This window comes from Scyliorhinus torazame, chromosome 6 (genome assembly GCF_047496885.1).
Source record: "Scyliorhinus torazame isolate Kashiwa2021f chromosome 6, sScyTor2.1, whole genome shotgun sequence".
NCBI lineage: Eukaryota > Metazoa > Chordata > Chondrichthyes > Carcharhiniformes > Scyliorhinidae > Scyliorhinus > Scyliorhinus torazame.
The window spans coordinates 214,823,855-214,847,915 of record NC_092712.1 but is presented as its reverse complement, the minus strand read 5'-3'; the positions used below and the strand labels follow the sequence as shown (position 1 = coordinate 214,847,915).

The window sequence follows — 24,061 nt, the reverse complement described above, 5'->3', positions numbered from 1 at the left end:
TTAGTTCTGGTTTTATGCAGTGAGGCAGGGTTAATTAGTAATTTCATTGTAAAAGATTTGCTGGGAATTTGCCATAATAATACAATTGAATGACATATTAAGTGTGTAAGTGAAATATTCCAGTCACAAGCAAGAATCTGAGCCTTATGCAAAGCCATTACATAGATGTGAGGGGAGAACTACTAAGGTTGATTGGAAATAGACAAAAAGGGATAGTGGTGACACTGGGAAATATTCAAAATGGTCAACAGAAATACAATCATTGCAAAACAAAAACTCAGCAAAAGAGATCTTTGTGGCTTACTAATGAGGTTAAGGATGGTATTAGATTAAAAAAAGAGATGTATAATATTGCAAAGAATGATAGTAAGCCTGAGGATTGGGAGTTTAGAAACCAGCAAAGTGCCACCAAAAGGTTGATTAAAAATGGAAATGGACAGAATGAGAAAACTAACCAGGAATATTAAAAAAGCAAGATCTTCTGCAAGTATATAGAATGGAGTAGAGAGTAGCTAAAGTAAACATTGGCCCCGTAGAGGCAGAAAATTGAGAAATATGGGGAATGAAAACATATTTTGCGTCTGTCTATCTTCGCAGTTGAAGACACAGATTACACACCAGAATTGAGGGTAACCCAGTGACTAGTAAGTGATGAAATTAAGGTAATTAATATCAGCAGAGAAAACGGAGTGGATACATTTAAGGGACTAAAATCTTGCTCAATCACAGGAACTGGTGGGCCACATCTAGAGTTCAAAAAGAGAGGGACACAGTGAGTGTGGAATTTAACGTCCGTCCCCGCCCACCAGCTTGGTAGCAGGCGGCATTTAATCAGGTGGGAAGCCAAGCCTCATTATGTATGCTTGGCTGAGAGCCCAGACATCAATTACTCTTGTTGTGACAGCTGTACCCCAGAGAAAATATTGCTTGATTGACAGTTCTGGCACCCTGATCTCTGTGGTCAATTCCACAATGTTTATTTACACAAGATTAAGTGGTTTAAAAGGTTTACAGTTTCTATTATTGATACATTAAAGGGTCTGGATGATTGACACTTTTATTGCCTTGTAGTGAAATAGCTTTTTTTGTGGAAGGTAATGAATAAATGAATGACATTTGTTTAAAGATTTTTATACACATCCTGCTGTCCTGCACAAGGAGACAGTGACATAATGGTAACGTCACTGGACTAGTAATCCAGAGGCCCAGGCAAATGGTCTGGGGACATGGGTTCATACCCCACCATGGCAGCTGGTGGGATATAAATTCAATTCATAAATCTGGAACATTAAACTTGGTCGCAGTAATAGCGACTGTGACATTAACGATTCATCTAGTTCATTGATGTCCTTTAGGGAAGGAAATCTGCCTTCTTTACTCTGGTCAGGCCTACATATGACTCCAGACCCACAGCAATGTGGTTGGCCTTAACTGTCCTCTGAAATGTCGAGTTCAAGGACAATTAGGGATATGCAACAAATGCTGGCCCAGGTCCAGTGAAAGAATAAAGAAAAAGTAAACTACAGGGTTCATTGGTTGTATACAGTGCATTGTGGATCGATGGGCATGGAAGTGCCATAGCCTGACATAGGAGGCATGATGGGTTTTGGTAGAGGAGGCCTTACCTTGGCGTATGGGGCATGAGGAAGACCTTTTGGACTCACCATTAAATAGGTCACCTCGACTTCTGGCGGGCGGGAGGCAGCCGCGCGTTGGAGGGCTCCCGTTTGGGAACGGCATTGTCAGGGGTTAACGCCCGGTCCTAGGGCCAGCGAAGGCAGTAAAAGTCGGGAGACAGCACAGAGGAGACGAATGTCGAAGACCAAAAAAACGGCCGTGAAAAAAGTGGCTGAAAGTCCGTTGGGGAATGGAAAGGTCACCGTGGGGTCAGTAAAGAAAATGGAGGCTGGAGCACCAGGGGAGGCCGCAGTGCTTACGGCTGAAGGAATAACTAAGGTGATGGCTGCGGAATTCGAAAAGCAGTTTGCGCAGTTTGCAAAATGCATGGAGACGGTGAGGAAGGAGATGAGGGAGGTTTTGAATGTGCTGGTGGAGGAGGCGATTTCCCCGGTGATGACGGCGGTGGCGAGCGCAGTGGCGGAGGTGCAAGAGCAAGGGGAGGCGCTGAAGGAAGTGGAGGAGACGTTATTGCAGCACGGTGATCAACTTGCCTCGATGGGGAAGGAAATGCGGAAAGTGATGGACATTAACCAGGATCTGCGAGGAAAAATGGAAGACCTGGAAAACAGATCCAGGCGACAGAATTTGATGATTGTGGGGCTGCCTGAAGAAGTTGAAGGACCGAAGCTGACTGAATATTTTGCCGCGATGTTGGCAAAACTATTGCGGGAGGGGGAGGATCCCTCCCGATATGAACTGGATCGGGCTCATCGGTCGTGGAGGCCTGTACCAAAGGCGAGTGAGCCGCCAAGGGCAGTGACTCTGTGCTTCCGTAGGTACAGGGTGAATGAGAAGGTCCTGAGCTGGGCCAAGCAGAAGCGGGTGGTGCAGTGGGCTGCAGCTGGTATATGTGTATACCAGGACTTTACGGTGGAGCTGGCGAGGAGGCGGGCTGCCTTCAACCGGGTGAAGAGGGCACTGTACATTAGCAAGGTGCAGTGCAGCATTGTATATCCAGCGAAGCTGAGAGTGACTTATAAGCTCAGGGACTTTTATTTTGGAACGGCGGAAGCAGCGGAGGAGTTTGCGAAGGCAGAAGGACTGTGGCAGAACTGACAAATTGAGAAATGGCCATGTGCCGATGTAACCTCATGACTGTATTTTCTTATTTTATTTTGTATCACTGCGCGCGGGTGGAGAGGCTAAAGGAGCCAATGTTGCATATATTTGGACAAGGGAAGGGACGGGACTTTCACTTGAAAGGAGGGCTCTTTGGGGTGTAGGTGGATATGCGGGGTTTGTGTGCTAAAAGGGGATCTTTGGGCTTTCCTAGGGCCGGGCAAGGGGGAAAGGGACCCGGGCGGGGGCCTCCTCGCTGGTCGGTTTAAGCCGGCCAGTGAATGGGAGTGAGGTGGGGGAGGGGCTGCGGCCATCGGAGCCTGACAGAACAGGGTCCGAGTGGTCTAGCCGGGGTGGAAAGTTGGGGGGAAGGAACAGAGGTTGGGAGGAGGAGTTTTACAAGAGGCAGTGGACGGGAGGAGCTGGAGACTTTGGGGTGGGGAGGGGGTGGTGGCGGCGGTGTACAACTCTTGGGTATCATGTACGGTACTCTTTCAGATGCTGGATGGCGTTGAGTGTAGGGGGGGGAGGGGGAGTGGACTATATAGGTAAATGGTGACCATGGGCGGTCCCGGACTACTCCTCCTTTTTCTTTTTCTCTTTTGTTTTCTGTTTCCACCGTGGGAGGGTTTGGTTTATTGGATGCATATATTGACAGGTGGGCTGTTGTTTGGGGTGGTGGGAGGATGGGATCGTTGGTATTGTTAAGGGGATTGATTTTGTATTTGTTACCATTAACTGTTTGTGGGTGGGGTGTAAATTTTTGAAGGAAAATGTGAAAATGTAGAATAAAAAAAAGGTCACCTCATGCATGCTAGGTTACACATATCTTTGGAGAGACCATGAACCACGACGATTTAAAAACCTGGCCTGACTCCTTGAAAATTGCAGGGGAGTAGAACATGCCTTTCTTCACAATGGAGCAGAGTGCTGGGTGCAAGCCTTTGACAGGGACCTGCCCACACCCGATAAAGAAACTCCTGAAAATCAGACAGCCCAGGAATAAGGTCGGGAATCCTGGAATTGGGACCCAACCACCATTTTGAATGGACTTCCGAGTCAAGTCCAGCCTATGGTGAACAATGATGTGCCATTTTCAAATCTCCTGAAAGGTGTTGATCTGATTGCACGGTGATTGATTAAACTTTACAGTGGCATAACTGAGACCAATGGAAGAAAAATTATTCCTCTCATAGGCTGCCCCGCAGCCCGCCAGCCACAGTGCAACCTCCAACTTACTCCCGGGGTGGTTCAATCCAGACCATAATTTCCTATAACTTTCTTCAATTACCTTATCATTCATTACCTCTATAATTCTAATTTTTTTGTTACATTTTTGGTCACCAGCCTCCCCGAACAGGTGCCGGATGTGGTGACTAGGGGCTTTTCACAGTAACTTCATTTGAAGCCTAATTGTGACAATAAGCGATTTTCATTTCATTTCATTTATTGTTTTTGCTTTTCCAGCTTTTAAACTGCAATCTCAGAGCTCAGGAGGATGTCAGTCATAAAATATCTGCTCCTTCATCAGCAGACCCTTTGTCTGCATTTGTTGAGTCATTAGTTATTATTTCAGTTGCTGTTTACTGAGTTTTCAAAAAGTGCTTTCTGCAATTCTAGCACTGTCTTTTTCAGATATTTAAAAAAAATTTGGACTGGGTATATGTTGATATTTGCACCAGTTTCCCCACATTTATATGCTGAGTTTATTGCAAGTTATACTGTTTTGATTCTTTATTCTTTTCGATTTGATACTTTTGTATCATTTCTCTCTTGTATCATTTGCTACCTTCTACGTGCATTTTTTGCTATTTCCAACTTTCCTCCATAAAGGATGATGAGATCATGACTCAGTCACTTGAAGAATAGTTACTGACACTTCAGAGTATGAGAACATGAGGAAGAGATGATTCAGCTATTTACAAAGAATTAATCATGGCTCGCGCACTCTTAAATAAATCAGTCATGACATATCTCACTTGTTAAAACTATCTCTATTCCTTTCTTTAGCTGGTCTTCAGATGCTTTCTATCATTTACAACCTGTTACTTCAGCATCTGTCATGTTTCGTTCATTTCCTCACATTTCTGCTCCTATGTTCAGGGATAACTCATGGTTTTATCCTCTACCCTTTTCAATCGCCTGACTTTTTAGTTAGCATTTCTCGTCTAAATGTTCATTATTGTATCAGTTCAGCTCATGCAAAGATTCCAAAACACTTTTGTATTGAGGAAGAGCCACCAAAGGCAAGCATGCAGGATGGCCACAACTGAATCACTCCGCAGTGTAATGGGTTAAAGCCATCTATGTCAATGCAAACAGATGCTGATGTTTCCTGAGCTGCTACTGAATTACTATTGGAAAGCAAATCCATCGAGCCAGATTTTTATCCATTTTATTTATGGGAATATGGGCCGGGATTCTCCATTTGGAAGACTATGTTATACCGCCTAAGCTCGATTGCACCTGCTGGGAGTGAAAATCAGGAAGACATTCCCAATCCTTAGCCATGCAAAATTTTGCAAGACAAGGATTGCGAGGGATTTCCGAGGGAATCCTGCTCAGCCCAATAATGAGGTCCTACTGTCACTCCCTTTCCCCTATAATGCAATTCAGTCGTCGCCGGCCCCCACCCTCCCACCCGCAGCGCAATACAGCCTCCCATCCTGGATTTTCTGGGTCCCTTTCAGTATGGGGATCAGAGGACCAGAGAATCATGCGGGCCCAGGGAATATGGTGCCCGGCACATTAGGTGGATGCAAATGGGTCTTATGACCCATTTTTTTCATCCCCCTACTGACACGGGAGGGTGAACGTCCATCCCAACGCCATTGAGGGCTCAGAGCATCGGAAAGCGTGCTGATCCTATTTTCTTCATGACGCCGGATTCTCCTACTGATCGGTAACCCCGCTACCAGCGGCGCGAGGCGGAGAACCCGCCCATGGATTCCAATGGTCCTTGAGTAGGAACATTAGAACAACAGAAACTGTTGACAATCCTCCCCAGGCCTCCCAGTTCCCTGTTCATGGTTGCATGTGCTTCCGTTTAAAAGAATGAAAAAGGATTCAGTGCTGCTTTACAAATGATGCAGGATTGTCAATTCTGGTGAAACATATTCCTGAAGGTTTGACCACATGACATTTGACCATGTGACATTTGCTCACAGTTTGCAAATATTACTGTACTGAGCATCCTTCCTGTCTTTATTGCATGGCTCATCCTGCTCATTGAGCAGTTAGAATAACTCCATTGGGCACCTTGCCTGATCTGGCCATGATATGCAAACTCCTCAGAACACATGTAGACTAATGTGCAGAAAAGGCACAGGAGACTTCAAATTCATCCCCTCTATCTTGATGGCCTGTGGAGGGGAATTAATTTAAACTGATGGAGTGGGAAAATCTGAAAAACAGCTCTTTAAACACCAGCAGCTTCACCTGAAATTCTGGCTCAGATTTTCACTCTCTGGTTGGGTGCACAGAGCCAGGAGAATTCTATGAACCCGGCCTTTAAAAATGACTGCCTGGATTGGATTTGGTTTGTTGTCACATGTACTGAGGTACAGGGAAAAGTATTGTTCTGTGCACAGTCTGATGGTCGAATATTCCTTCCGGGGGGGGGGGGGGGGGGGGGGGGGGGTTGCGAACTGCGAGCTGGATTGGAAGTCAGGCCCAAAGCCCCAGAATGAGTGTGGAGGCCTACTTCTGTGTTCCGGCATAGTATTGAACGAAAATCATCCCTCCAGTCTCGTCCCTCCCTCTATCCCCCACACGCTCCTTAAGCCCCATCCATGCCAATCTATGCTACCTCATTCCCCCATCTACTCCCATATCCTCTCATACCCAATATGTCAACATATGCCGTGCTACTCACCTTCATTGGCTCTCATATCACATAGTCCCCACACCCCTTTAAAGCCCCTATGCCAACTTAGTGCCAATCATGCCAACTGATGGGCTCACACACCTTCCCATCCACCCCTAAGCTGTTCCCCATAACACACTGAGCACTGAAATTGGTAGCCCACCTGCCAATTTTAAATAATTAATTAATGGCCAACTGAGCTTGTTACCAAGCCAATTGACCCAAATATTATGCTGCCCACGGCATAACACGGGTGGTGTTGGCAGGTGTGGACAGGCAATTCTTATAGACTCATGTTTAAAGAGCAGGAAGGAAAAGAGAAATATCCTTCCGGGGCTGGCCCGTGCACATCGGGGGATGCCCTCCCCAAGCTGAGAAAAAAACATTCCTATATTTTGATCATTTGATGCTTCAAAATTGATGCCTCCATAGCCTGTGCCCCTAGCCCCTCGCCAACGTCCTAAGCTGCCCTATCACTCCCTTCTCTCAATGCAAGGGATTTAACTTGGCTCTGGGATCCATCAAAGTTCTGCGTGGGCCTGTTTACAGTCTCAGTAGTGCCCCACCTCCCTCCCTGAAAACACACCCAATGTGGAGGGGGTGTAAAATCCAGCAAACATTTGACTTTTCTGCCTCTTCTTCCTTCAAAGTAGTAATAAATTTGCCATATAATGTTTTGGGGAATACCCCTTTATTTCCACTCTTCAGAACTGATTACTCCATGAGGAAATATTTGCAAGCGGCAAAAAAGTACCCGTGAACAGTACAGAAAATGATGCCAACTCCAATGCCTCATGCATGCTACACCAGTCAGGAAAGAAAATTACAGGGGAGAAACTAAAATGTCTTCAAAATCAATCATAAAGCTTCCAAACATACATTTTTAAGCCTCAATTCCTCAAAGTATAGAAAGGCTTTCTCTCAGCAGTTGTGTTCTGATGCATTTCTCAAGCGTTTAAAAAATCTTTTCCATTTGTAATAAGAGAAAGTTTATTCATTGTGGTCGTGAAGATAAAGAAAACTTATCTTCTGAAAGCTTAACCTAGTGTGGTGGAAGTATTATTTGTACCTTACTGACAATAATTTTGCTTGTCTATTTCAATCCAAATTGTCACCCACAGGAGTAAATTGTGATGAAGTATTTTGTGAGTAAAATGTAAAACCCATACAAACTCATAACATTCTGCGCACTTCAAAATGTTACACATCCATATGCAGTTCTGATGCACATACGTGTACTGGATTGTTGTGAAACATATCCCATTCTAACTTCACAAGCATCATGCGATTCTTCAATTATGCCTGCTTCCAATCTGGGTTATTCAAGTTTGACGTTTTGACATTTGTGATACTTTTATGAAATGCAGTTGAGTCCTCTGGGTATAAGGAGATTAGCCTACTGTTTGAACCTATCTCATTGTAACTGCAGACCATCGTACACAGATTACATGTGTGTTGAGTCACCCTGTTGTAGATCAAACTCAATCCTGGGTCGGTAGAGGTGAAGAGCTTTTAGTGAGACCAGTGTCTGTTAAATGTATTAGGCAGCAATATAACCATGTTTCAGTATTTTCCAACAAAGAATATTGATCAAATTCTGTAATTCTGGTATTATTCCATTGACCTGTGTAAAGTAGATTTTGTGTTAAATTCCTATTCTGTTTCCATTCCTTTTCATTTCTATTCCTTGTCAGTTGAGAGAAGACTTTGAATACAGTGATTTAGGTTCTCTGGAGGCTCTTAACAGTTATAAACCATGAATAGCTGTCATTACTTAAATTCCTTGGCATAGATTTTGATGTGGATTGTAGAAGAGTGAAAACAATAATCCAATATGTAATTTCATTTTCAGTATTTTGTTATTGTTAGCTGATGTGAATTTTTTTTTGAAATGACCAATAACTTTGATAAAATCTTTTCAGTAATATTTATTGTTTGCTATCTCCTTATCCCAATGAAAGGCATTTGGCCAATCTCCTTATTTTAGCTATGTGTTAAAGAAAGTTGCGTGAAACAACAAAATGCTGCCGAGTAAGAGAATGTTGACCTGGATGCTTAGTATTTAGAGTTGGTCATTGATAGCGTTATTTGTAAAGACTTCACCTTGATTGTTAAGCAGCTTATGATTTAAATAAAAGGATCTTGAAAAAATATTTCTGAGTTAACATCATACATCTGCATGACTTAACCAGTGTTAGGGGGTACATTTCAATCTCCAGAGTCACATGTTGGGAATTCGGCCTTCCAGGTTAGTCTGAATCTTCTGTTTATTCATTTTATTAGACAGAAAATCCATAGGAACACACTGCTCTCTATCCCAACCCCCACAATGAAATCCAATGTCTAACGCTATAAATTGGGAAAGGAACTGGTAAAATTACCCCTTAATTGGCAGCCTGGTGCTGACGGAAAATTATTTGCAGGTACACCTGTAAATGTTTCACAGATAATATGGTTATCCTTTAGGTAACTGCTGAGCGATGCCATTCATCTGGTGGCATTATGCTTGAATCCCAAGGTTAAGTCCTGGTCAAAATGGCATTTAAAAATATTTGGAATAGATGTTCTTCATCTTTATTTATTGGAAAATACTTTTAATTATTTTACCATTATTTCACATGAAATGGATTTTTTTCAAAAACGGCTTGTATTGGGTATTGTGTATCAGGCCAGAATTTTACTTGGTCAGGTGTGTGTTGACCTGGGCTTGATGGGGATGATTGTTGATTGACATAATGAATGTTGCACTTCTGTTAACTACGTGAGCTGAGCAGACAGAGCTGACTTTCAGCTCTAATGAGCAATGAAGCTGGCCAAGAACATGTTTTTCAGTCTCGTCAAGCATTTCAGCAGAAATTAATGAGGCACCAGAGTCTGATCAATGATGGCTTGGATCATACTGCTTCAGGTCGCTTAGCTTTATGTTAGTACAGTGAGCCAGGGCAGCTGCTTGATTTTTACATGGGGGCCTGATGAATGAAAAGCTTGCAAAATCTTGTGTATCTTTTGAAATTACTTGATTGAAGAGCAGCTGCATACAAATATTCTATATATTTATTGTTTATTAAAATCACTCACTGGGCTGTAACATGTTGGATGGGATTTAACAGACATGGAACAGAGTCAAGTATCAAGCGCATTTAGCCGGGTGTTTCCCGGCACTGACAGCACCAAGAATGACCCAGCTTTTAAACAGGACTCTGCTTCATTTCTGGGCCTTGGTGAGGAATGCTCTGCCAAGACCACACTTGGTTCTGTTTCCTGCACTACTGAGCTCCGATCACCAGTGCAGGAAGAGAATGCGGCCCAATCTCTAGACCCCCCCCCCCCCCCCCCCCCACCGTGGCCCCCAGAGCCCCCCAATGCCCCAACTCACCAATAAGGTGGTCATCGAACCCCCTGCACCCCACCTCATAAGGGAAAGGCACCCCAGGGCCTGACCCCTGCACTGGCATGATGCCACCTAGGCACCTTGGTCGTAGAACCCTGGAATAAATGTGGCCTTGCGGAGCGTTCCTCGCCAAAGCCCAGAAATGAAGCAGAGTCCCATTTAAAACCTGGATCATTCTTGGCATCGGTGGTGCCAGGGTACCACTCAATCTGAAGCCCGACCACATAGGGGGTCCCTGACCATCTGGGAGACCCCCTCCCCCCACAAAGACCTGGTAAGCCTAGTCCATGTTTGTTGAAACCAGTGCTAAATGGCACCCACTCCAGGGGCGTCATTCTCCGACCCCCCGCCGGGTCGGAGAATGGCCGTTGGCCGCCGTGAATCCCGCTCCCGCCCCCGTCGAAGTCTCCGCTCCCGGAGATTGGGTGGGGGCGGGAATCCGGCCGCGCCGGTTGGCGGGACCCCCCGCTGGATTCTCCGGCCCGGATGGGCCGAAGTCCCGCCCAGGAATTGCCTGTCCCGCCGACGTAAATCAAACCTGGTATTTACCGGCGGGACCAGGCGGCGTGGGCGGGCTCCGGGGTCCTGGGGGGGGCGCGGGGCGATCTGACCCCGGGGGGCCGCGATCGGGGCCCACCGATCCGCAGGCGGGCCTGTGCCGTGGGGGCACTCTTTCCCTTCCGCCTCCGCTAAGGCCTCCACCATGGCGGAGGCGGAAGAGACTCTCCCCACTGCGCATGCGCGGGAAACTGACAGCGGCCGCTGACGCTCCCGCGCATGTGCTGGGAAACTGACAGCGGACGCTGACACTCCCGCGCATGCGCCGCATTTCCGCGCCAGCTGGCAGGGAAACAAACGCCATTTCCGCCAGCTGGCGGGGCGGAAATCCCTCCGGCGTCGGCCTCGCCCCTCAATGTTGGGGCTAGGCCGCCAAAGATGCGGAGCCTTCCGCACCTTTGGGCCGGCGCGATGCCCGTCTGATTGGCGCCGTCTTTGGCGCCAGTCGGCGGACATCCCGCCGTTGGGGGAGAATTTCGCCCAAGGTCTCTGAGGCAAGGCTGTTAGGGCCACTGTGCTGGATAGATCCAGTGTAGCCATATTCAAGTCAGACTAACTGCCCACTTGAATATGCAAACCTGGGTCTTGACATCAATGGGAGGGATGCAGATCATGACCCACGAGGCGTGACATGGCCGATAAATCTCGCAAAAGGCCTCTCGTGAGATTTACCGGCCTTGTTGTGTCCCGAGTATTATATAAATGTTAACATTTCATTGCAATACCTGTAACTTTAGTAGGTGACTCTGTGATAAGATTTTTAGAAGTAAATGCTGTGTAATTTTCAGTCTGAAAGTAGCAACAGCTATATAATATGGAGTGTAAAACCTATGGAGTATAAAAGAAGAGGTTGGGCTGAATTTTCAGTATCCCTGCACAGCTGAAACAGTATGGTAGCAACCTGAAAGTTCAAGAACTCACAACCCACTGCTGATGTTGTGGTGGTCATGGCCATTTTGCTGGGTTGGCTGAGGAGGCGCCCAGCCAGCTGATTGGGAATATTTAAAATATGATTCAATTGTGTCAATATACAAGTCTTCATCTTAGAGCACATTCCATTATTTTATCTGTTATTGATGTTAAATTAATGAGCTTGTAGATTCCTGACACAGTTGAATCATCGTTTTGGAATACAGATGTCACCTTTGTCTACTTTCAGCCCTTTGCAGTCTCATGGGTACTTAAGGAGCTCCCAGGATGATAGCCAATCCCACAAAATGTTCCATTGTTGCCTCCGGCGCAATGATTGAGCTGAAATGCTCATACTTAATGCAGCACTCCTGCAATGCTGATTTCAAAATACTCTGGGATGCAGGGTACACTCCAGTACTTGAATAAAATGTTACAGAAGTGTTGTCATCTCTAGTGAATACTTGTAAAATATACATTCATTTAATATTCTAACTATTTTATCTTCAATTTTCCTACTACATTTTGTAATTGATATTTTGCATTTTCTCACTAATTGCTCTGAACTGATTTCTAGAATTTTTGTTGAATTTCCAATAAAGTTTTTCTCTCGTTTTGGCAAATGTTTACATTCCCCCCACTAGTTTTCTCTCTTTGGTTCATGCACACATTTTATGCCCTTTTTATCGTTCTACTTTAAGTAATTGTGAATGAGCATTTTGGTGAATGTTTGTTCACCTTACACTTGTGTTTCTTGGATAGATGTACATATATCATCATATTATTGAAAATGTGCAAAATTTTGTTCAGTAAGATGTCTTTCATTATTATTCCCCAGTAAATTTACACTCATTGTCATTTTAGTTTTTAAGATATACAATTTTGCTGTTTCTTTTCCTCTTTGTCTGTTTTTGTTCTCTTTCTCGACTTTCTGTCTTTAGGACAAACAAAGAAAATTACAGCACAGGAACAGGCCATTCGGCCCTCCCAGCCCCGCCGGGTCGGAGAATCGCCGGGGGCTGGCGTGAATCCCGCTCCCGCCGGTTGCCGAAGTCTCCGGCACCGGATATTCGGCGGGGGCGGGAATCGCGGCGCACCGGTTGGCGGGCCCCCCCGCTTGATTCTCCAGCCCGGATGGACCGAAGTCCCGCCGCTAAAATGCCTGTCCCGCCGGCGTAAATTAAACCACCTACCTTACCGGCGGGACAAGGCGGCGCAGGTGGGCTCCGGGGTCCTGGGGGGGGCGCGGGGCGATCTGGCCCCGGGGGGTGCCCCCACGGTGGCCTGGCCCGCGATCGGGGCCCACCGATCCGCGGGCGGGCCTGTGCCGTGGGGGCACTCTTTCCCTTCCGCCTCCGCAACGGTCTCCACGATGGCGGAGGCGGAAGAGACTCCCTCCACTGCGTATGCGCGGGAAACTGTCAGCGGCCGCTGACGCTCCTGCGCATGCGCCGCCCGGCGATGTCATTTCCACGCCAGCTGGCGGGGCACCAAAGGCCTTTTCCGCCAGCTGGCGGGGCGGAAATTCGTCCGGCGCCGACCTAGCCCCTCAATGTTGGGGCTCGGCCCCCAAAGATGCAGAGCATTCCGCACCTTTGGGGCGGCGCGATGCCCGTCTGATTTGCGCCGTTTTGGGCGCCAGTCGGCGGACATCGCGCCGTTTCTGGAGAATTTCGCCCCTGATCTTTTATCTAAACCTGTCACCTATTTTCCAAGGATCTACTTCCCTCTGTTCCCCGCCTTTATTGGAGCGTTTTGGATACCAACCTCACCCCTTTACTGGATTGCTGTTTTTTCCTCTTATCTATAATAGACTATTCAGTGTGGTATCACATTGGTTGTGACACTCCCATCGTTAGTCCAGCTTGAACTACCTTAGATATAAGCCTAGTCATTTCTTCCCCTCAGTTAGAGCTCTGTCCTCAAGAGGCCTAATTCCAGCTGCGCATTCAAATTGCTTTCCTGGGGGAGAGGGATGGCAACCAAGTAATTTTCTTTGTTTCAACTTGGATAATATTCACTTCCTGCCATCTCTTTAGTAAAGCTTTGTTCTGTTATAACCTAATCCATGCCAGACCACTGCTGGGCAGTTATCTGAATAATGTGCTGGTAACCAAAGTGCAGCAAGCAGCAGGAAGATAGGTTTATTGCCCTCTAAAAGCAGTATCCTTGCATTAGATATCGAAACTCAAAATGATGCTATTATCTTTGCTTTCATCACCACAAACCATTTTGAATACATTTGGATAGTTCCTGTTTATAATTTGATGCTCAAGAAGGCAATATGAATACATTTGAAAGGTTATATTTTTGTTTTGTTGAGAGAATCTAATGATCGTTTCTGTAGAGACATTAAAAAGAAAATGTTCGGCTCGGTATCTTTAAAATAAAGAAAATCTTTGAGAAGGGGCATTTTAAAAACAAACCCGCAGATGTCAGCCAATTAAATGCAGAACATTAATCTTGTGATGAAGTATGATTACACACGTTTTAATACCAGCATAACTTCTACCATTTACTTTGACATCTGGGGGTTTTGGATACTGAGGGGAGAATGTGTATAACATCTTCAATATGGAAAATTTGGACGGCAATGAGGTTTTAATTAGCATTCTTTGCTTTGTTTTCCTTTCAGAGGCTTAAAGCAGCACTGAGTCAGCACCCTACGGCTCTATCAAATGGAAATATGAACATGATGGGTCAAGTAATGGAGATGATGACATCGAGGCAGGAGCAGGCACCACAGCCACACCATCACATGCACTCACATCAGCACCATCATCCCCCTCACCATCCTTTCACACATCAGCCGCACCCACACCAACATCATCCTCACCATCACCAGCAAAACCACCCCCATTCTCATCCACACCTACACACACACCCACCACAACACCAGACCCCTCCGCTGCAATCTCTCCCCACAGGAGCACAGGTAAATCAATTAAGGACAATTAGAGACTGTATTACTGGTAAATGGCCATGCCTCTGAGTGAAATGGAAACTGGTGCAGAAACAAATAATGATCATATTGTCTATTTTCTATCACTGATGTCAGTAGCATTGCAATTAGGATGATCTTTAGCAATGAAAGAAAAGTATAACATGTATTTTGTGGTGCACTTGATCAATAATTTTGTACATGGAGATATGTCCTAATAAATCCAGAGGGAAGTTCATGAAGATTTCCTGTAGTTAGTGATTCTTGAAAAGTTTTAAAAGCATGCTTTCTAAAGATACTTATGGGGTAGAATTAATGTCATAGAATTTACAGTGCAGAAGGAGGCCTTTCGGCCCATCGAGTCTGCACCAGCTCTTGGAAAGAGGTCAACACCTCCACCCTATCCCCATAACCCAGCAACGCCACCCAACACTAGGGGCAATTTTGGACACTAAGGGCAATTTATCATGGCCAATCCACCTAACCTGCACATCTTTGGACTGTGGGAGGAAACCGGAGCACCCGGAGGAAACCCACGCACACACTGGGAGGATGTGCAGAGTCCGCACAGACAGTGACCCAAGCCGGACTCGAACCTGGGACCCTGGAGCTGTGAAGCAATTGTGCTATCCACAATGCTACTGTGCTGCCCTGATTTATATCTGGTTCCAGACTCTGTGTTTGAACCAAGTGGTGCATCAGAAATTGATCCTGTACAGGTCACCCAACAGCAAAAATTTAGGCTGTGTGCATCAGCAACAATAGTCCTCAGGAATGTTTTTGTGGGGGGAGGTGGTGGTGGAGCAATCCATGGCGGGAAGGAGAAAATTACCAGGACTGTAGAGTCAGGAGGCGTATTCCTGTTACTCATGTCTGCACAGAAAACAGTGGAAAATCTTATCTAGAGTTGGTGGCTGCTGCAGCCAATGGAGTAGCCTGAGCAGGGCAAGCCCAACACCTGCCACTCATCAGTAACAAATTTTGCATTGGGGTCCTCTAATGGGTATTAAGCCATTAATTAATACATTCCAGGACATACAGTCTAGTTTAGAAACAGGGGTAGCAATTCAACCCCTTGAGTCTGTTCTTGAGCCATCCAGTTGGATCATGGTTGATTTGTATCTTAACTCCATCCATCATCATTGGTTCTGTTACCCTTAATAACCTTGATGAATAAAAATCTATTAATACTTTAATAAAATTGTCAATTAACTGCACCCTACCTCATAAGGGCAGGGCACCATCGGGCCTTATCCCCGACGCAGTCAAAATGCCACCTGGGCACCCTGGCAGTTCCAGGCTGGTGCCTGGCAGTGCCACGGTGCCTGGGTGGCATCAGCAGTGCCAGGGTGCCACCCTCCCCGGAGGCCGATCACCCGGGGGCCTCCGATCACCTGGGAGAACCCCCCAGTGCTGTTCCAACTTCTCCGTTTGTGAAGAACAGTGCTAAATAGTGCCCAGCTGGTTTCTCCCCAGCAAGGGGATCCTATCCCAGGCGTTGGCTAAATCTGGTGAGTGCATAGTCAAGTGTTCCTAACTGCACACTTAAATATGTAAATTTAGGTCCCACCCACTGTGGTGGGATCCAGACCCTGACATCACACAAAATCCCGTTAGATCACGCGAAGCATAGCGAGCAGGGTAAATTTCGCAAGAGGCCTCTCCAGAGATTTACCGGCCGTATCGCGGCCTGAGTCAGGCGTGGCATGGGCATTTGATTTCGCCCTTAGTATGCAGAGAAATTTCTCTTTCTGCTGATGCAGGAGTTAATTCTTTTGGAAGCAAAGATTTGGTGAAGCAAGGCAAGTGAGTGCAAAATCAAAGATAGGACTACACATTACAACTCATTATCTCATCTGTATTCCCATTTTGATTTGTGTTCATCACTTTGTGCTTTTGTACAAGCAATACACCGAGAAGTTTAACTGTCTATAACAATAGGTCGATATTCCTGTTTTAGAAATAAATTTCCTGACATGATTATTTTGTATTTTAACATCCACCAATCAAAATGGCATTTTACAGCCATTTTCCACCCAAGAATTTACTGAAATACAAATTTAATGGTGGAAATGGCAGAAAACCAAGCAGTCTTGGCTCATGGTAAATAATACTGTTTTCAAGCTTCTCCAGCACTTAAAATTGACAAAGATATATTTTGTCCAATTATGGAGTCAGCAAAAGAGAATAAAAATAAATGCATGATTTTGCACGTCTGCAACCATTCCTCCTGATGCAGCTTGACTTTCATTGCAGGCATGCTACTCTTAAAATGTAAAGAGCCGATCCATACCAGGATTGAATCTAGCTTGGAAGGAAATAAATGATTCATACATTTCTCACCTTTCACTACTCATGCTTATTAGTTTCAAAGGATGGAAAAGAGTTGACATTCTACTGCAATCATGGTCCTCCTACGGTCCTTAAACAAACACAGACATTGGGCATAATTTTTTTTGGAGTTACACTAACTCTCTGGCATAGCTCCAGTAGACAGGGTAGGAAATGTGTCTGGGAGCAGCTCCACTGGATCGCCACCAAGTGTAGGTTTTTCCAGCAGAAGCGATGTGGATGTAAAGTATATCCATCTTAATATGAACAGATATATTCAAACTCAATGCAAATTACATGTAGGGTTGCTTTGACAATGGGGAAGACACATTAAAATGCAATGGGCTATCTTTCCAAAGAAAAACATTTGTTGCTAGCTATCCGCTAGAGTTTAAAAGTCCTCCATCCCCAACGCCCCCTCTATTGTAATTTTTGTTACTGTCTGGGAAGGGGTGGGAGGGGAGGTGAGGGAATGTGTAGTGTATCTACCAACAGTATTTACATTGTTGAAGATTATAAAGTGGAAATCCCTAACCATTGAGCTTGGAGTATTCGAATGATATTGTTTCCTGGATTTAGATGGGGGGGGGGGGGGGGGGGGGGGCTAGTGAAAGAGACACGGAATGTGCCAACTGTCTCTTGAAACGGTTTCACTACATGAGCACCTCCAACCGTGGGATCCAGGCATATGTAACCGGATTTTCCCCTGCACTGTAGAGGCTGGGTGATGAGGGGGAGTTGGGGGTAGGTGCATGGAAAGTCTAAAAGAGAAGCATTGGGCAACATCCCCTACATGTTCCCATCTCAATGTGCTTTTATCAGAGGCACGCTCCGTGCTGCACCTTGCCTGGCAGCTTCAGGTAATTAAGTGTAAAATTAGCCCCTATTTCACCACTGCAAAGGAATTTTCCAAATATTTCACAGATCATATGCAGTGTCTGGAGCTCATCATCTCAATGGAGGCAAAATCTCAGAGGGGAGTCATTTTTACCTGCAACTGACAAGCATTCGGGTCAGCAAAGGAGCAAAACGATAAGGCTCAGGGCAAATTTAAATAAATTAACAAATTAATCCGAGGAAATAATAACATATATAGGTTCTGTACAGGACATGGAGAAACAGGAGAAGAGAATAAACAAAGTAAAAAAAGGACCTGTAAAAAGTTAGAACTAGAGATAGAAAACATAACAGTAAATTAATATTTTAGAGGTACAACAATAAGAAGGTAGATGAAGAGATATAAACAAAGCAGAATCAAAGAAGATGAACCCAAGATAATTAGTCTAATCAATAATTCCTTACCTCGGAGGAAATAATGAGCACCCACATGCTGTCCCTCACTAGCAACAATCCAAGTAGAACTAACTTCAACATAAATCAGTTGGAAGCCCGAGACAGACTAAAATGGTTCAAAACAATGTATTCTCCATAAATAGGTTATTTCTGAGGGAGTAATGAGACAGACAAGGGAGCAGATATGTGAAGCATTGATGTTGATTTGTGAGGGAATCAATTATTACTCCATAGGCTGGCCCTTTAAATTCAAAGCTCTCAATCACGTTGCCCAGTCCAGTCTCCCACTCGCCATCTCTAATTGAACAGTGAATGGGGACGCATTATGTTAATTGTGCCCCCTTCCATGAGATCGTGGCAGAGGCCACACTGCTGACACAAGTGGTGTCAGGATCTGGAAATGGTCCCAAAATCCAAGAATGTTATAAGTCCTGATGATTTCCCACAGAAGGTGCAGATTGGCATCTTTACAGTTGGGGCCTTTTCTGTTCTGTTGCATATTGTAGAAAATAGGGGGCCACCATGAACATGAGATAGAAGTTCCCAAGTTTGAGAATTCAATCCTGTAGGATAACTGTAGGTCTGGTTAGTTAAACTTTATTTGACTGAAACTTTATGCTGAGCCTTTTTAAAAATAAAGCAAAATATATTTGATGTTCCCTTGCAGGTCTCACCTGGAACACAACAGATGCAGTCTCCTCAGTCAGGGCACCCAACTCCAACCAGTGGGGGCCGTAGGAGAAGGGTTGTGGATGAAGATCCTGATGAAAGACGGAGGAAGTTTCTGGAAAGAAATCGCGCAGCTGCAACACGTTGCAGGCAGAAGAGAAAAGTGTGGGTGATATCACTGGAAAAGAAAGCAGAGGAACTCACACAAACCAATATGCAACTTCAGGTATGATGTTTTCTTAGAAGTCATATTGGCAGCATCTTCCTGAAAAAGACTTTTCATATTATTTGAATTGAAAGCTTTCATGCTCTCTTCTAATCGTACATATGGCAGGTATAGCATGAATCTTTATTGCTCCTCAAGATATATCTATCACCATGATCGCACATAACTTAAATATATATATTCACCGGAAACACAGCATAACATTACTGCATTTATCGCTTTTTTATTACCAAACAAACAGTTTAGATCTCTCGTTACTTCTTCCATTCCCAAACTGAATTACTAAACTGCACACGATTGGTAAAATTGCACTGTGCAATATTACAAACAATCCTATTCATATGAAATTCTTCCACCTGCTATTTACTGAAAACATCACCTGATTTCAAATGATGAATTGACACCTTTGTGAAAGTAGTGGACAGAAGATTTTCATAGAAACGCCTCAACAGATTTGTTAATAATATGACACGGCTTTAGCTGAAGAGAGAGCAAAGATATTGCTGAATCTTTTGGTGACACTTGAATTAACTCAAAATGTATTCTGCTGCTTCACAAGGCCACAAGTGGCGTTCAGGGAAAAAAACCCACCAACGTTAACATCTATGTAAAACCTCTAATCTTGTTCAGTGTATCACCTGAATTGTATTTATTTAAATGTGCCCTCTTGATTAAGTGGATTCTTACCACTACAATATAACAGTTTTTTTATTAAATAGCTGCTTGCTCTTGAAATTCAGGGGCTGAGATAAAGAGAACATTTAGGTTTGGTTTTGTCAGCTTAGATTTCAGAGTAGGTTCTATTTATGTACTCAAAAAGGAGGTACGGTGTAATAAGTAATGGAGTCGTTCAAGTGAAAGAACTAAAGGCCAGTTTAGTCATATTGACCTGAATATACATGAGGTAATTTTAAACCCTCAAAATTGGTATATTTGGATCAGTTGAGGTTAAAAAATAATAAGTCTGAAACAAGAACCCAACTCATCTCGAATCCACCCACTTCCAATTTTAACGAAGGTTGGAAAGGAAATTTGAGCAACCAATTTTCTGTTAGGGTGAGTCAGTAATCGACACCATTTAAGGCAACTGCGGCCTTCATTGTAAGTACCTTTATTTTTAAACCATGCTGTCTGGGTCTCCTTTGGGAAACTTGACAGGTGAGATATTAGAAGGGCTAAATGCCTTTACATTACTGCTTTTGGACCAGGCTGGGCGGGAGTATTTCTGCCAACTCATCAAGCTACCCGTAAATCTCCTGCCACAATCTATCTGTTTCACCCCAGCTCCTGACTATCCAACCATCATCTCTCCCTGCCTCCCTGTCTGCTCTACACTGCTTCCTTCTGTTGCACGTTTTCCCAGGCAACAGACAGCCACACATTCAATCAGGCTGGCTGTCAGACATGCAACCTGGAGAAAAAAGTTTGAGCAGTTAGGATGTTTGGGAAAACCATACTTCTGGATTTCCTGTCCTTAACGTCTTCCCAGCTCCCCTTCCCTCCCACGCACCTTGTCAACATTGAGACTGTAAAATCTAGAGGGCCAATTTTAACTCAGCCATCTGGCAAGAACTCTGCAGTATTAGCTTTAAAATAGCTGTGCTGCACATGTCACCCAGTACATGTTCTGATGCTCCTTGCTGCTTGATTGACCAAGGCCTCATGCCCAGAACACAGCTGAATCAAGTGAGCACCTCTACACCTAACTTGATGTCTTATGACGTGTATTAGAAACAATTTTGCATTACAATTGAGCAGAACATATGTCATTCATTCATGCTCTCTACAGCTGTACCGGGTGGTGAAGCAGAAAAGGCTGAAAAACCTAAGTACAAAATAACAAGTGCGTCCAGCAGTGTCTCCAGGTCATTGTCCCGGGACCTGGGAGCGGCACGGCGGGGCACAGCCATCTCTCTGTGTTGGGACCTGTGTGCGGATCGCGCACATAAAATGATGTGGGGCCGCGTCATCCGGGCGTCGCGCGATGACGGCGCCGCTCTGGTGCCATGCCCACCGCATTTCTTGCGGCCCCGCTGCCTTTTCGGGGCCTGAATTGATGTTGCCGGCGACCCGTTCGGCGTTCACGACGGCGCGGACACTCTGACTCGCCATCGGAGAATCCCGCCCATGACACCTCCCACTCATCCCCATGGCTCCTCATCGTCCCTAAATCAACTTAATACCAACCCATATCTGTCCACCCACCCTCTTTCCCTTCATGCCATCCCATCCAATTTTCATGGTATTCACGTAGGAGTCATACAGAGATGGAAAAAAATAAAGTTCTAAGTATCTACTACAGAATTCACAATATAAAAAAATACTTCCATTCATAAAAGCCCATTCAATACATTTAAATACCCTCAAGTACTCAATCCCTTATAAAACAAACATTTGTGTTCTAAGAAAGCTAATCCTTTAATAATTACTGGGAGCTGTCAATGAAACTGTGAACTTACAGCTCTGCACTATGATGATGATAAATTGTGGAAGCAGTCATGCAATAATAATTCTATAACGATAGCACTTAGAGTTGTATCAACAAACATCTATTAAAACTGCAAGTTGAGATTTTGTTCAACTGAGGGACATAGGAAGGCTGTTTCTCCTCCCCAAAATTTAAAAGGCAAGGGAGTTAACTTGACAGTTCCACAGACCTTATCCACCCTTCACAAGCATTGACATCTACTCTAAAAATGGTAACTCACACACTGCAGGATACAGCCCTTGCTGTAGTGAAAATGGGGCCTATTTGAACTGAGCACTGAGTTCACATGGCCCTGCTAAGGGCTCCATTTATGAGTCATGTCCATCCCCAATTCCCCTTCTGGCAAAAATAGGATCCATCACAATTGACACTTCCAGATCCAGGTTGCCAATGCTAATTTAGACAGACCGTGGAGTATCCATGACTCTGCACGAATCAAGGCCCTTTTATATGTAAAAAGAAAGAAAGGCTTGAATTTATATAGTGTTCTTCACAACCATCAGGCATGTCAAAGTGAAGTGCTTTTGAAGTGTAGTCACTGTTGTGATGTAGAAAACATAACAGCCAATATTGCACAAAGCGTAGTCCCACGAACAGCAATGTGATAATGACCAGATAATCTGTTTTTATGATGTTCATTGAAGGATCAATGTTTGTGAGGACACTAGGGGTAACTCCCCTGCTCTTCTTAAGATCGTACCATGGAAACTTTTAAATCCACCAGAGCAGGCAAATGGGCCCTTGTTTACAACCTCATCAAACAACAGCACCCCCAGTGTACCCTGAGTACTGCATTAAAAGGTCAGTCTTGAGTTTTGTGTTCCTGTCCAGGATTGGACCCTGTGATGGCGAGACAGGAGTGCTACCTACTGAGCCACAGCTGGTGGCTCCATATGTACTTCCATATGCATTCTTGTAGCATTTTTGTTTTGTGGTTGGGAAAGGTTGGGAGGGTCCCAAGGCCTCGGTGGAGGGTTGAGAGATTTAAAAATAGCACTCCGATCTCTTCCTGAACTGAGGAGCTAAGCTTGTTTAGCGGGGAAACACCTTGTTAAATGTACCCAAAACAGGACCTTTTTTTTTTTCATTAAACCGTGCCCTATGTTTTTGGAGTGGAAAAGTCTGAGTGATTCTCACCTTTGTAAAATGTGTCCACAGAATGAGGTCTCCCTCTTGAAAAATGAGGTGGCACAGCTGAAGCAACTGTTGTTGACACATAAAGACTGTCCAATCACAACACTGCAAGAAGAGTCACAAAGTTACCTGAGTAAGTACCTCAGCCAAAAAGATACAACATTAAATGTACTGAAAGAAATCTTCACCTTACTGCTGGAGCACAAAACCAGGGGCTGGATTCTCCCAAAATGGGGCTATGGCCCCACGCCGGCGTAAAAACATTGGCGTTGCACTCCCGAGTTTTCTCAAAAAAAGATAAACCGATTCAATGCCCTGCAGGGGGCTAGCAGGGATTCGGAGTGATTCACGCAGCTTTAGCTGCGGATACGGGCCCCTGTACATCCGGTCTGGAGTCCGCGCATGCGCACAGCGGTGGCCTCCAGCAACCGCGCTGAGCGCCATGGCGGACTCGGACCACGGAGGCAGCTCCGAAATGTAGGGCCCCCCGATCGGCTGCGCGCCCTTGCATCGGACCAGCCTGATATGTCCACCGGATGCCCATAAGCCCCCCCCGGCCGGTACCCGATGCCCCCACCAGGGCGGCCGCGAACTGAGTCCGCAGCCGCCATGCAAGGTTCCCGAACGGCAATAGGTGGTTAGAACCACACCGTCAGGAACTCGACCAGCTGCGAGTGGAGAATCGCTGGGCGGGCCTCTAGCAATGGCCCCACAGCCGCGCAGAGTAATTTGCGAAACGGACGATTCTCGGGTCCCGGATAATCACCGGAGCAAACGTTGATTCTCCGCCCCCGTGCCAAACGTGATTTTGGCATGGGGCTGCGGAGAATCCAGCCCCAGATTTCTGATGCCCCAATTTTCCATTGAAATCAGTGGAAAGGAAAATTGGGAGGTGTCTGTGATGAGCACCTGACCTGCAATATTAGTCCATGCTCACGTGTTAAGTTGAAAATTATCCCCATTGATTCTGAATGGGGGTTCTTTGTGAAATATTTGAATATTTTAATAATAGATTAGAGTGCTTATAAATAATGTGATTATTACAACATGAGCCAGATAGTCTATAATTTTGCTAATGTATAATTTTTAAGACAATTCAGTAATTTTTGTAATGTATGGTTGTCAGTTTTGTAAATTTTACATTCCAAGATTCTAGTATACATGAACTGAAGTGACAATACAAGTCGGCAAATCTCTGTAATAATGGACTGGATTTTACGGACTCTGCTGGGTGTATTTTCAGCAGCGTGGGGGTGAGGGACCTGTAATAAATGACAGGAGGCGAGCCCCAATACCTTCCACCCACCCTGGCCCATTCCCCATAGAACAGTAGGCACGCGGGTGCTGAAATGGGCAGACTACCCACTATTTGTAAATGAATAATTAACAGGCAATTGAGTTTGTTAACAAACCAATTGCCCCAATATTATGCTACTCACACTGTAATAAGGTTGGTGTGGGCAGGTGGGTGGGAGTAGGCTGTTTTTATAAACCCAACTGATTAAAAGGAAGGAAGA

General features: G+C 45.0%; 1 protein-coding gene across 3 annotated transcripts in view; it reads left to right on the top strand.

The window, feature by feature from the left end:
• creb5b (cAMP responsive element binding protein 5b) overlaps positions 1-24,061 on the top strand; it is a 645,202-nt gene that overhangs the window by 599,411 nt on the left and 21,730 nt on the right. For all 3 annotated transcript variants that reach the window (XM_072509394.1, XM_072509393.1, XM_072509395.1), the window contains exons 10-12: positions 14,098-14,397; positions 18,695-18,922; positions 22,569-22,677. In XM_072509394.1, the coding sequence (XP_072365495.1) occupies positions 14,098-14,397; positions 18,695-18,922; positions 22,569-22,677 (637 nt within the window). The remainder of the gene's footprint in view (positions 1-14,097; positions 14,398-18,694; positions 18,923-22,568; positions 22,678-24,061) is intronic.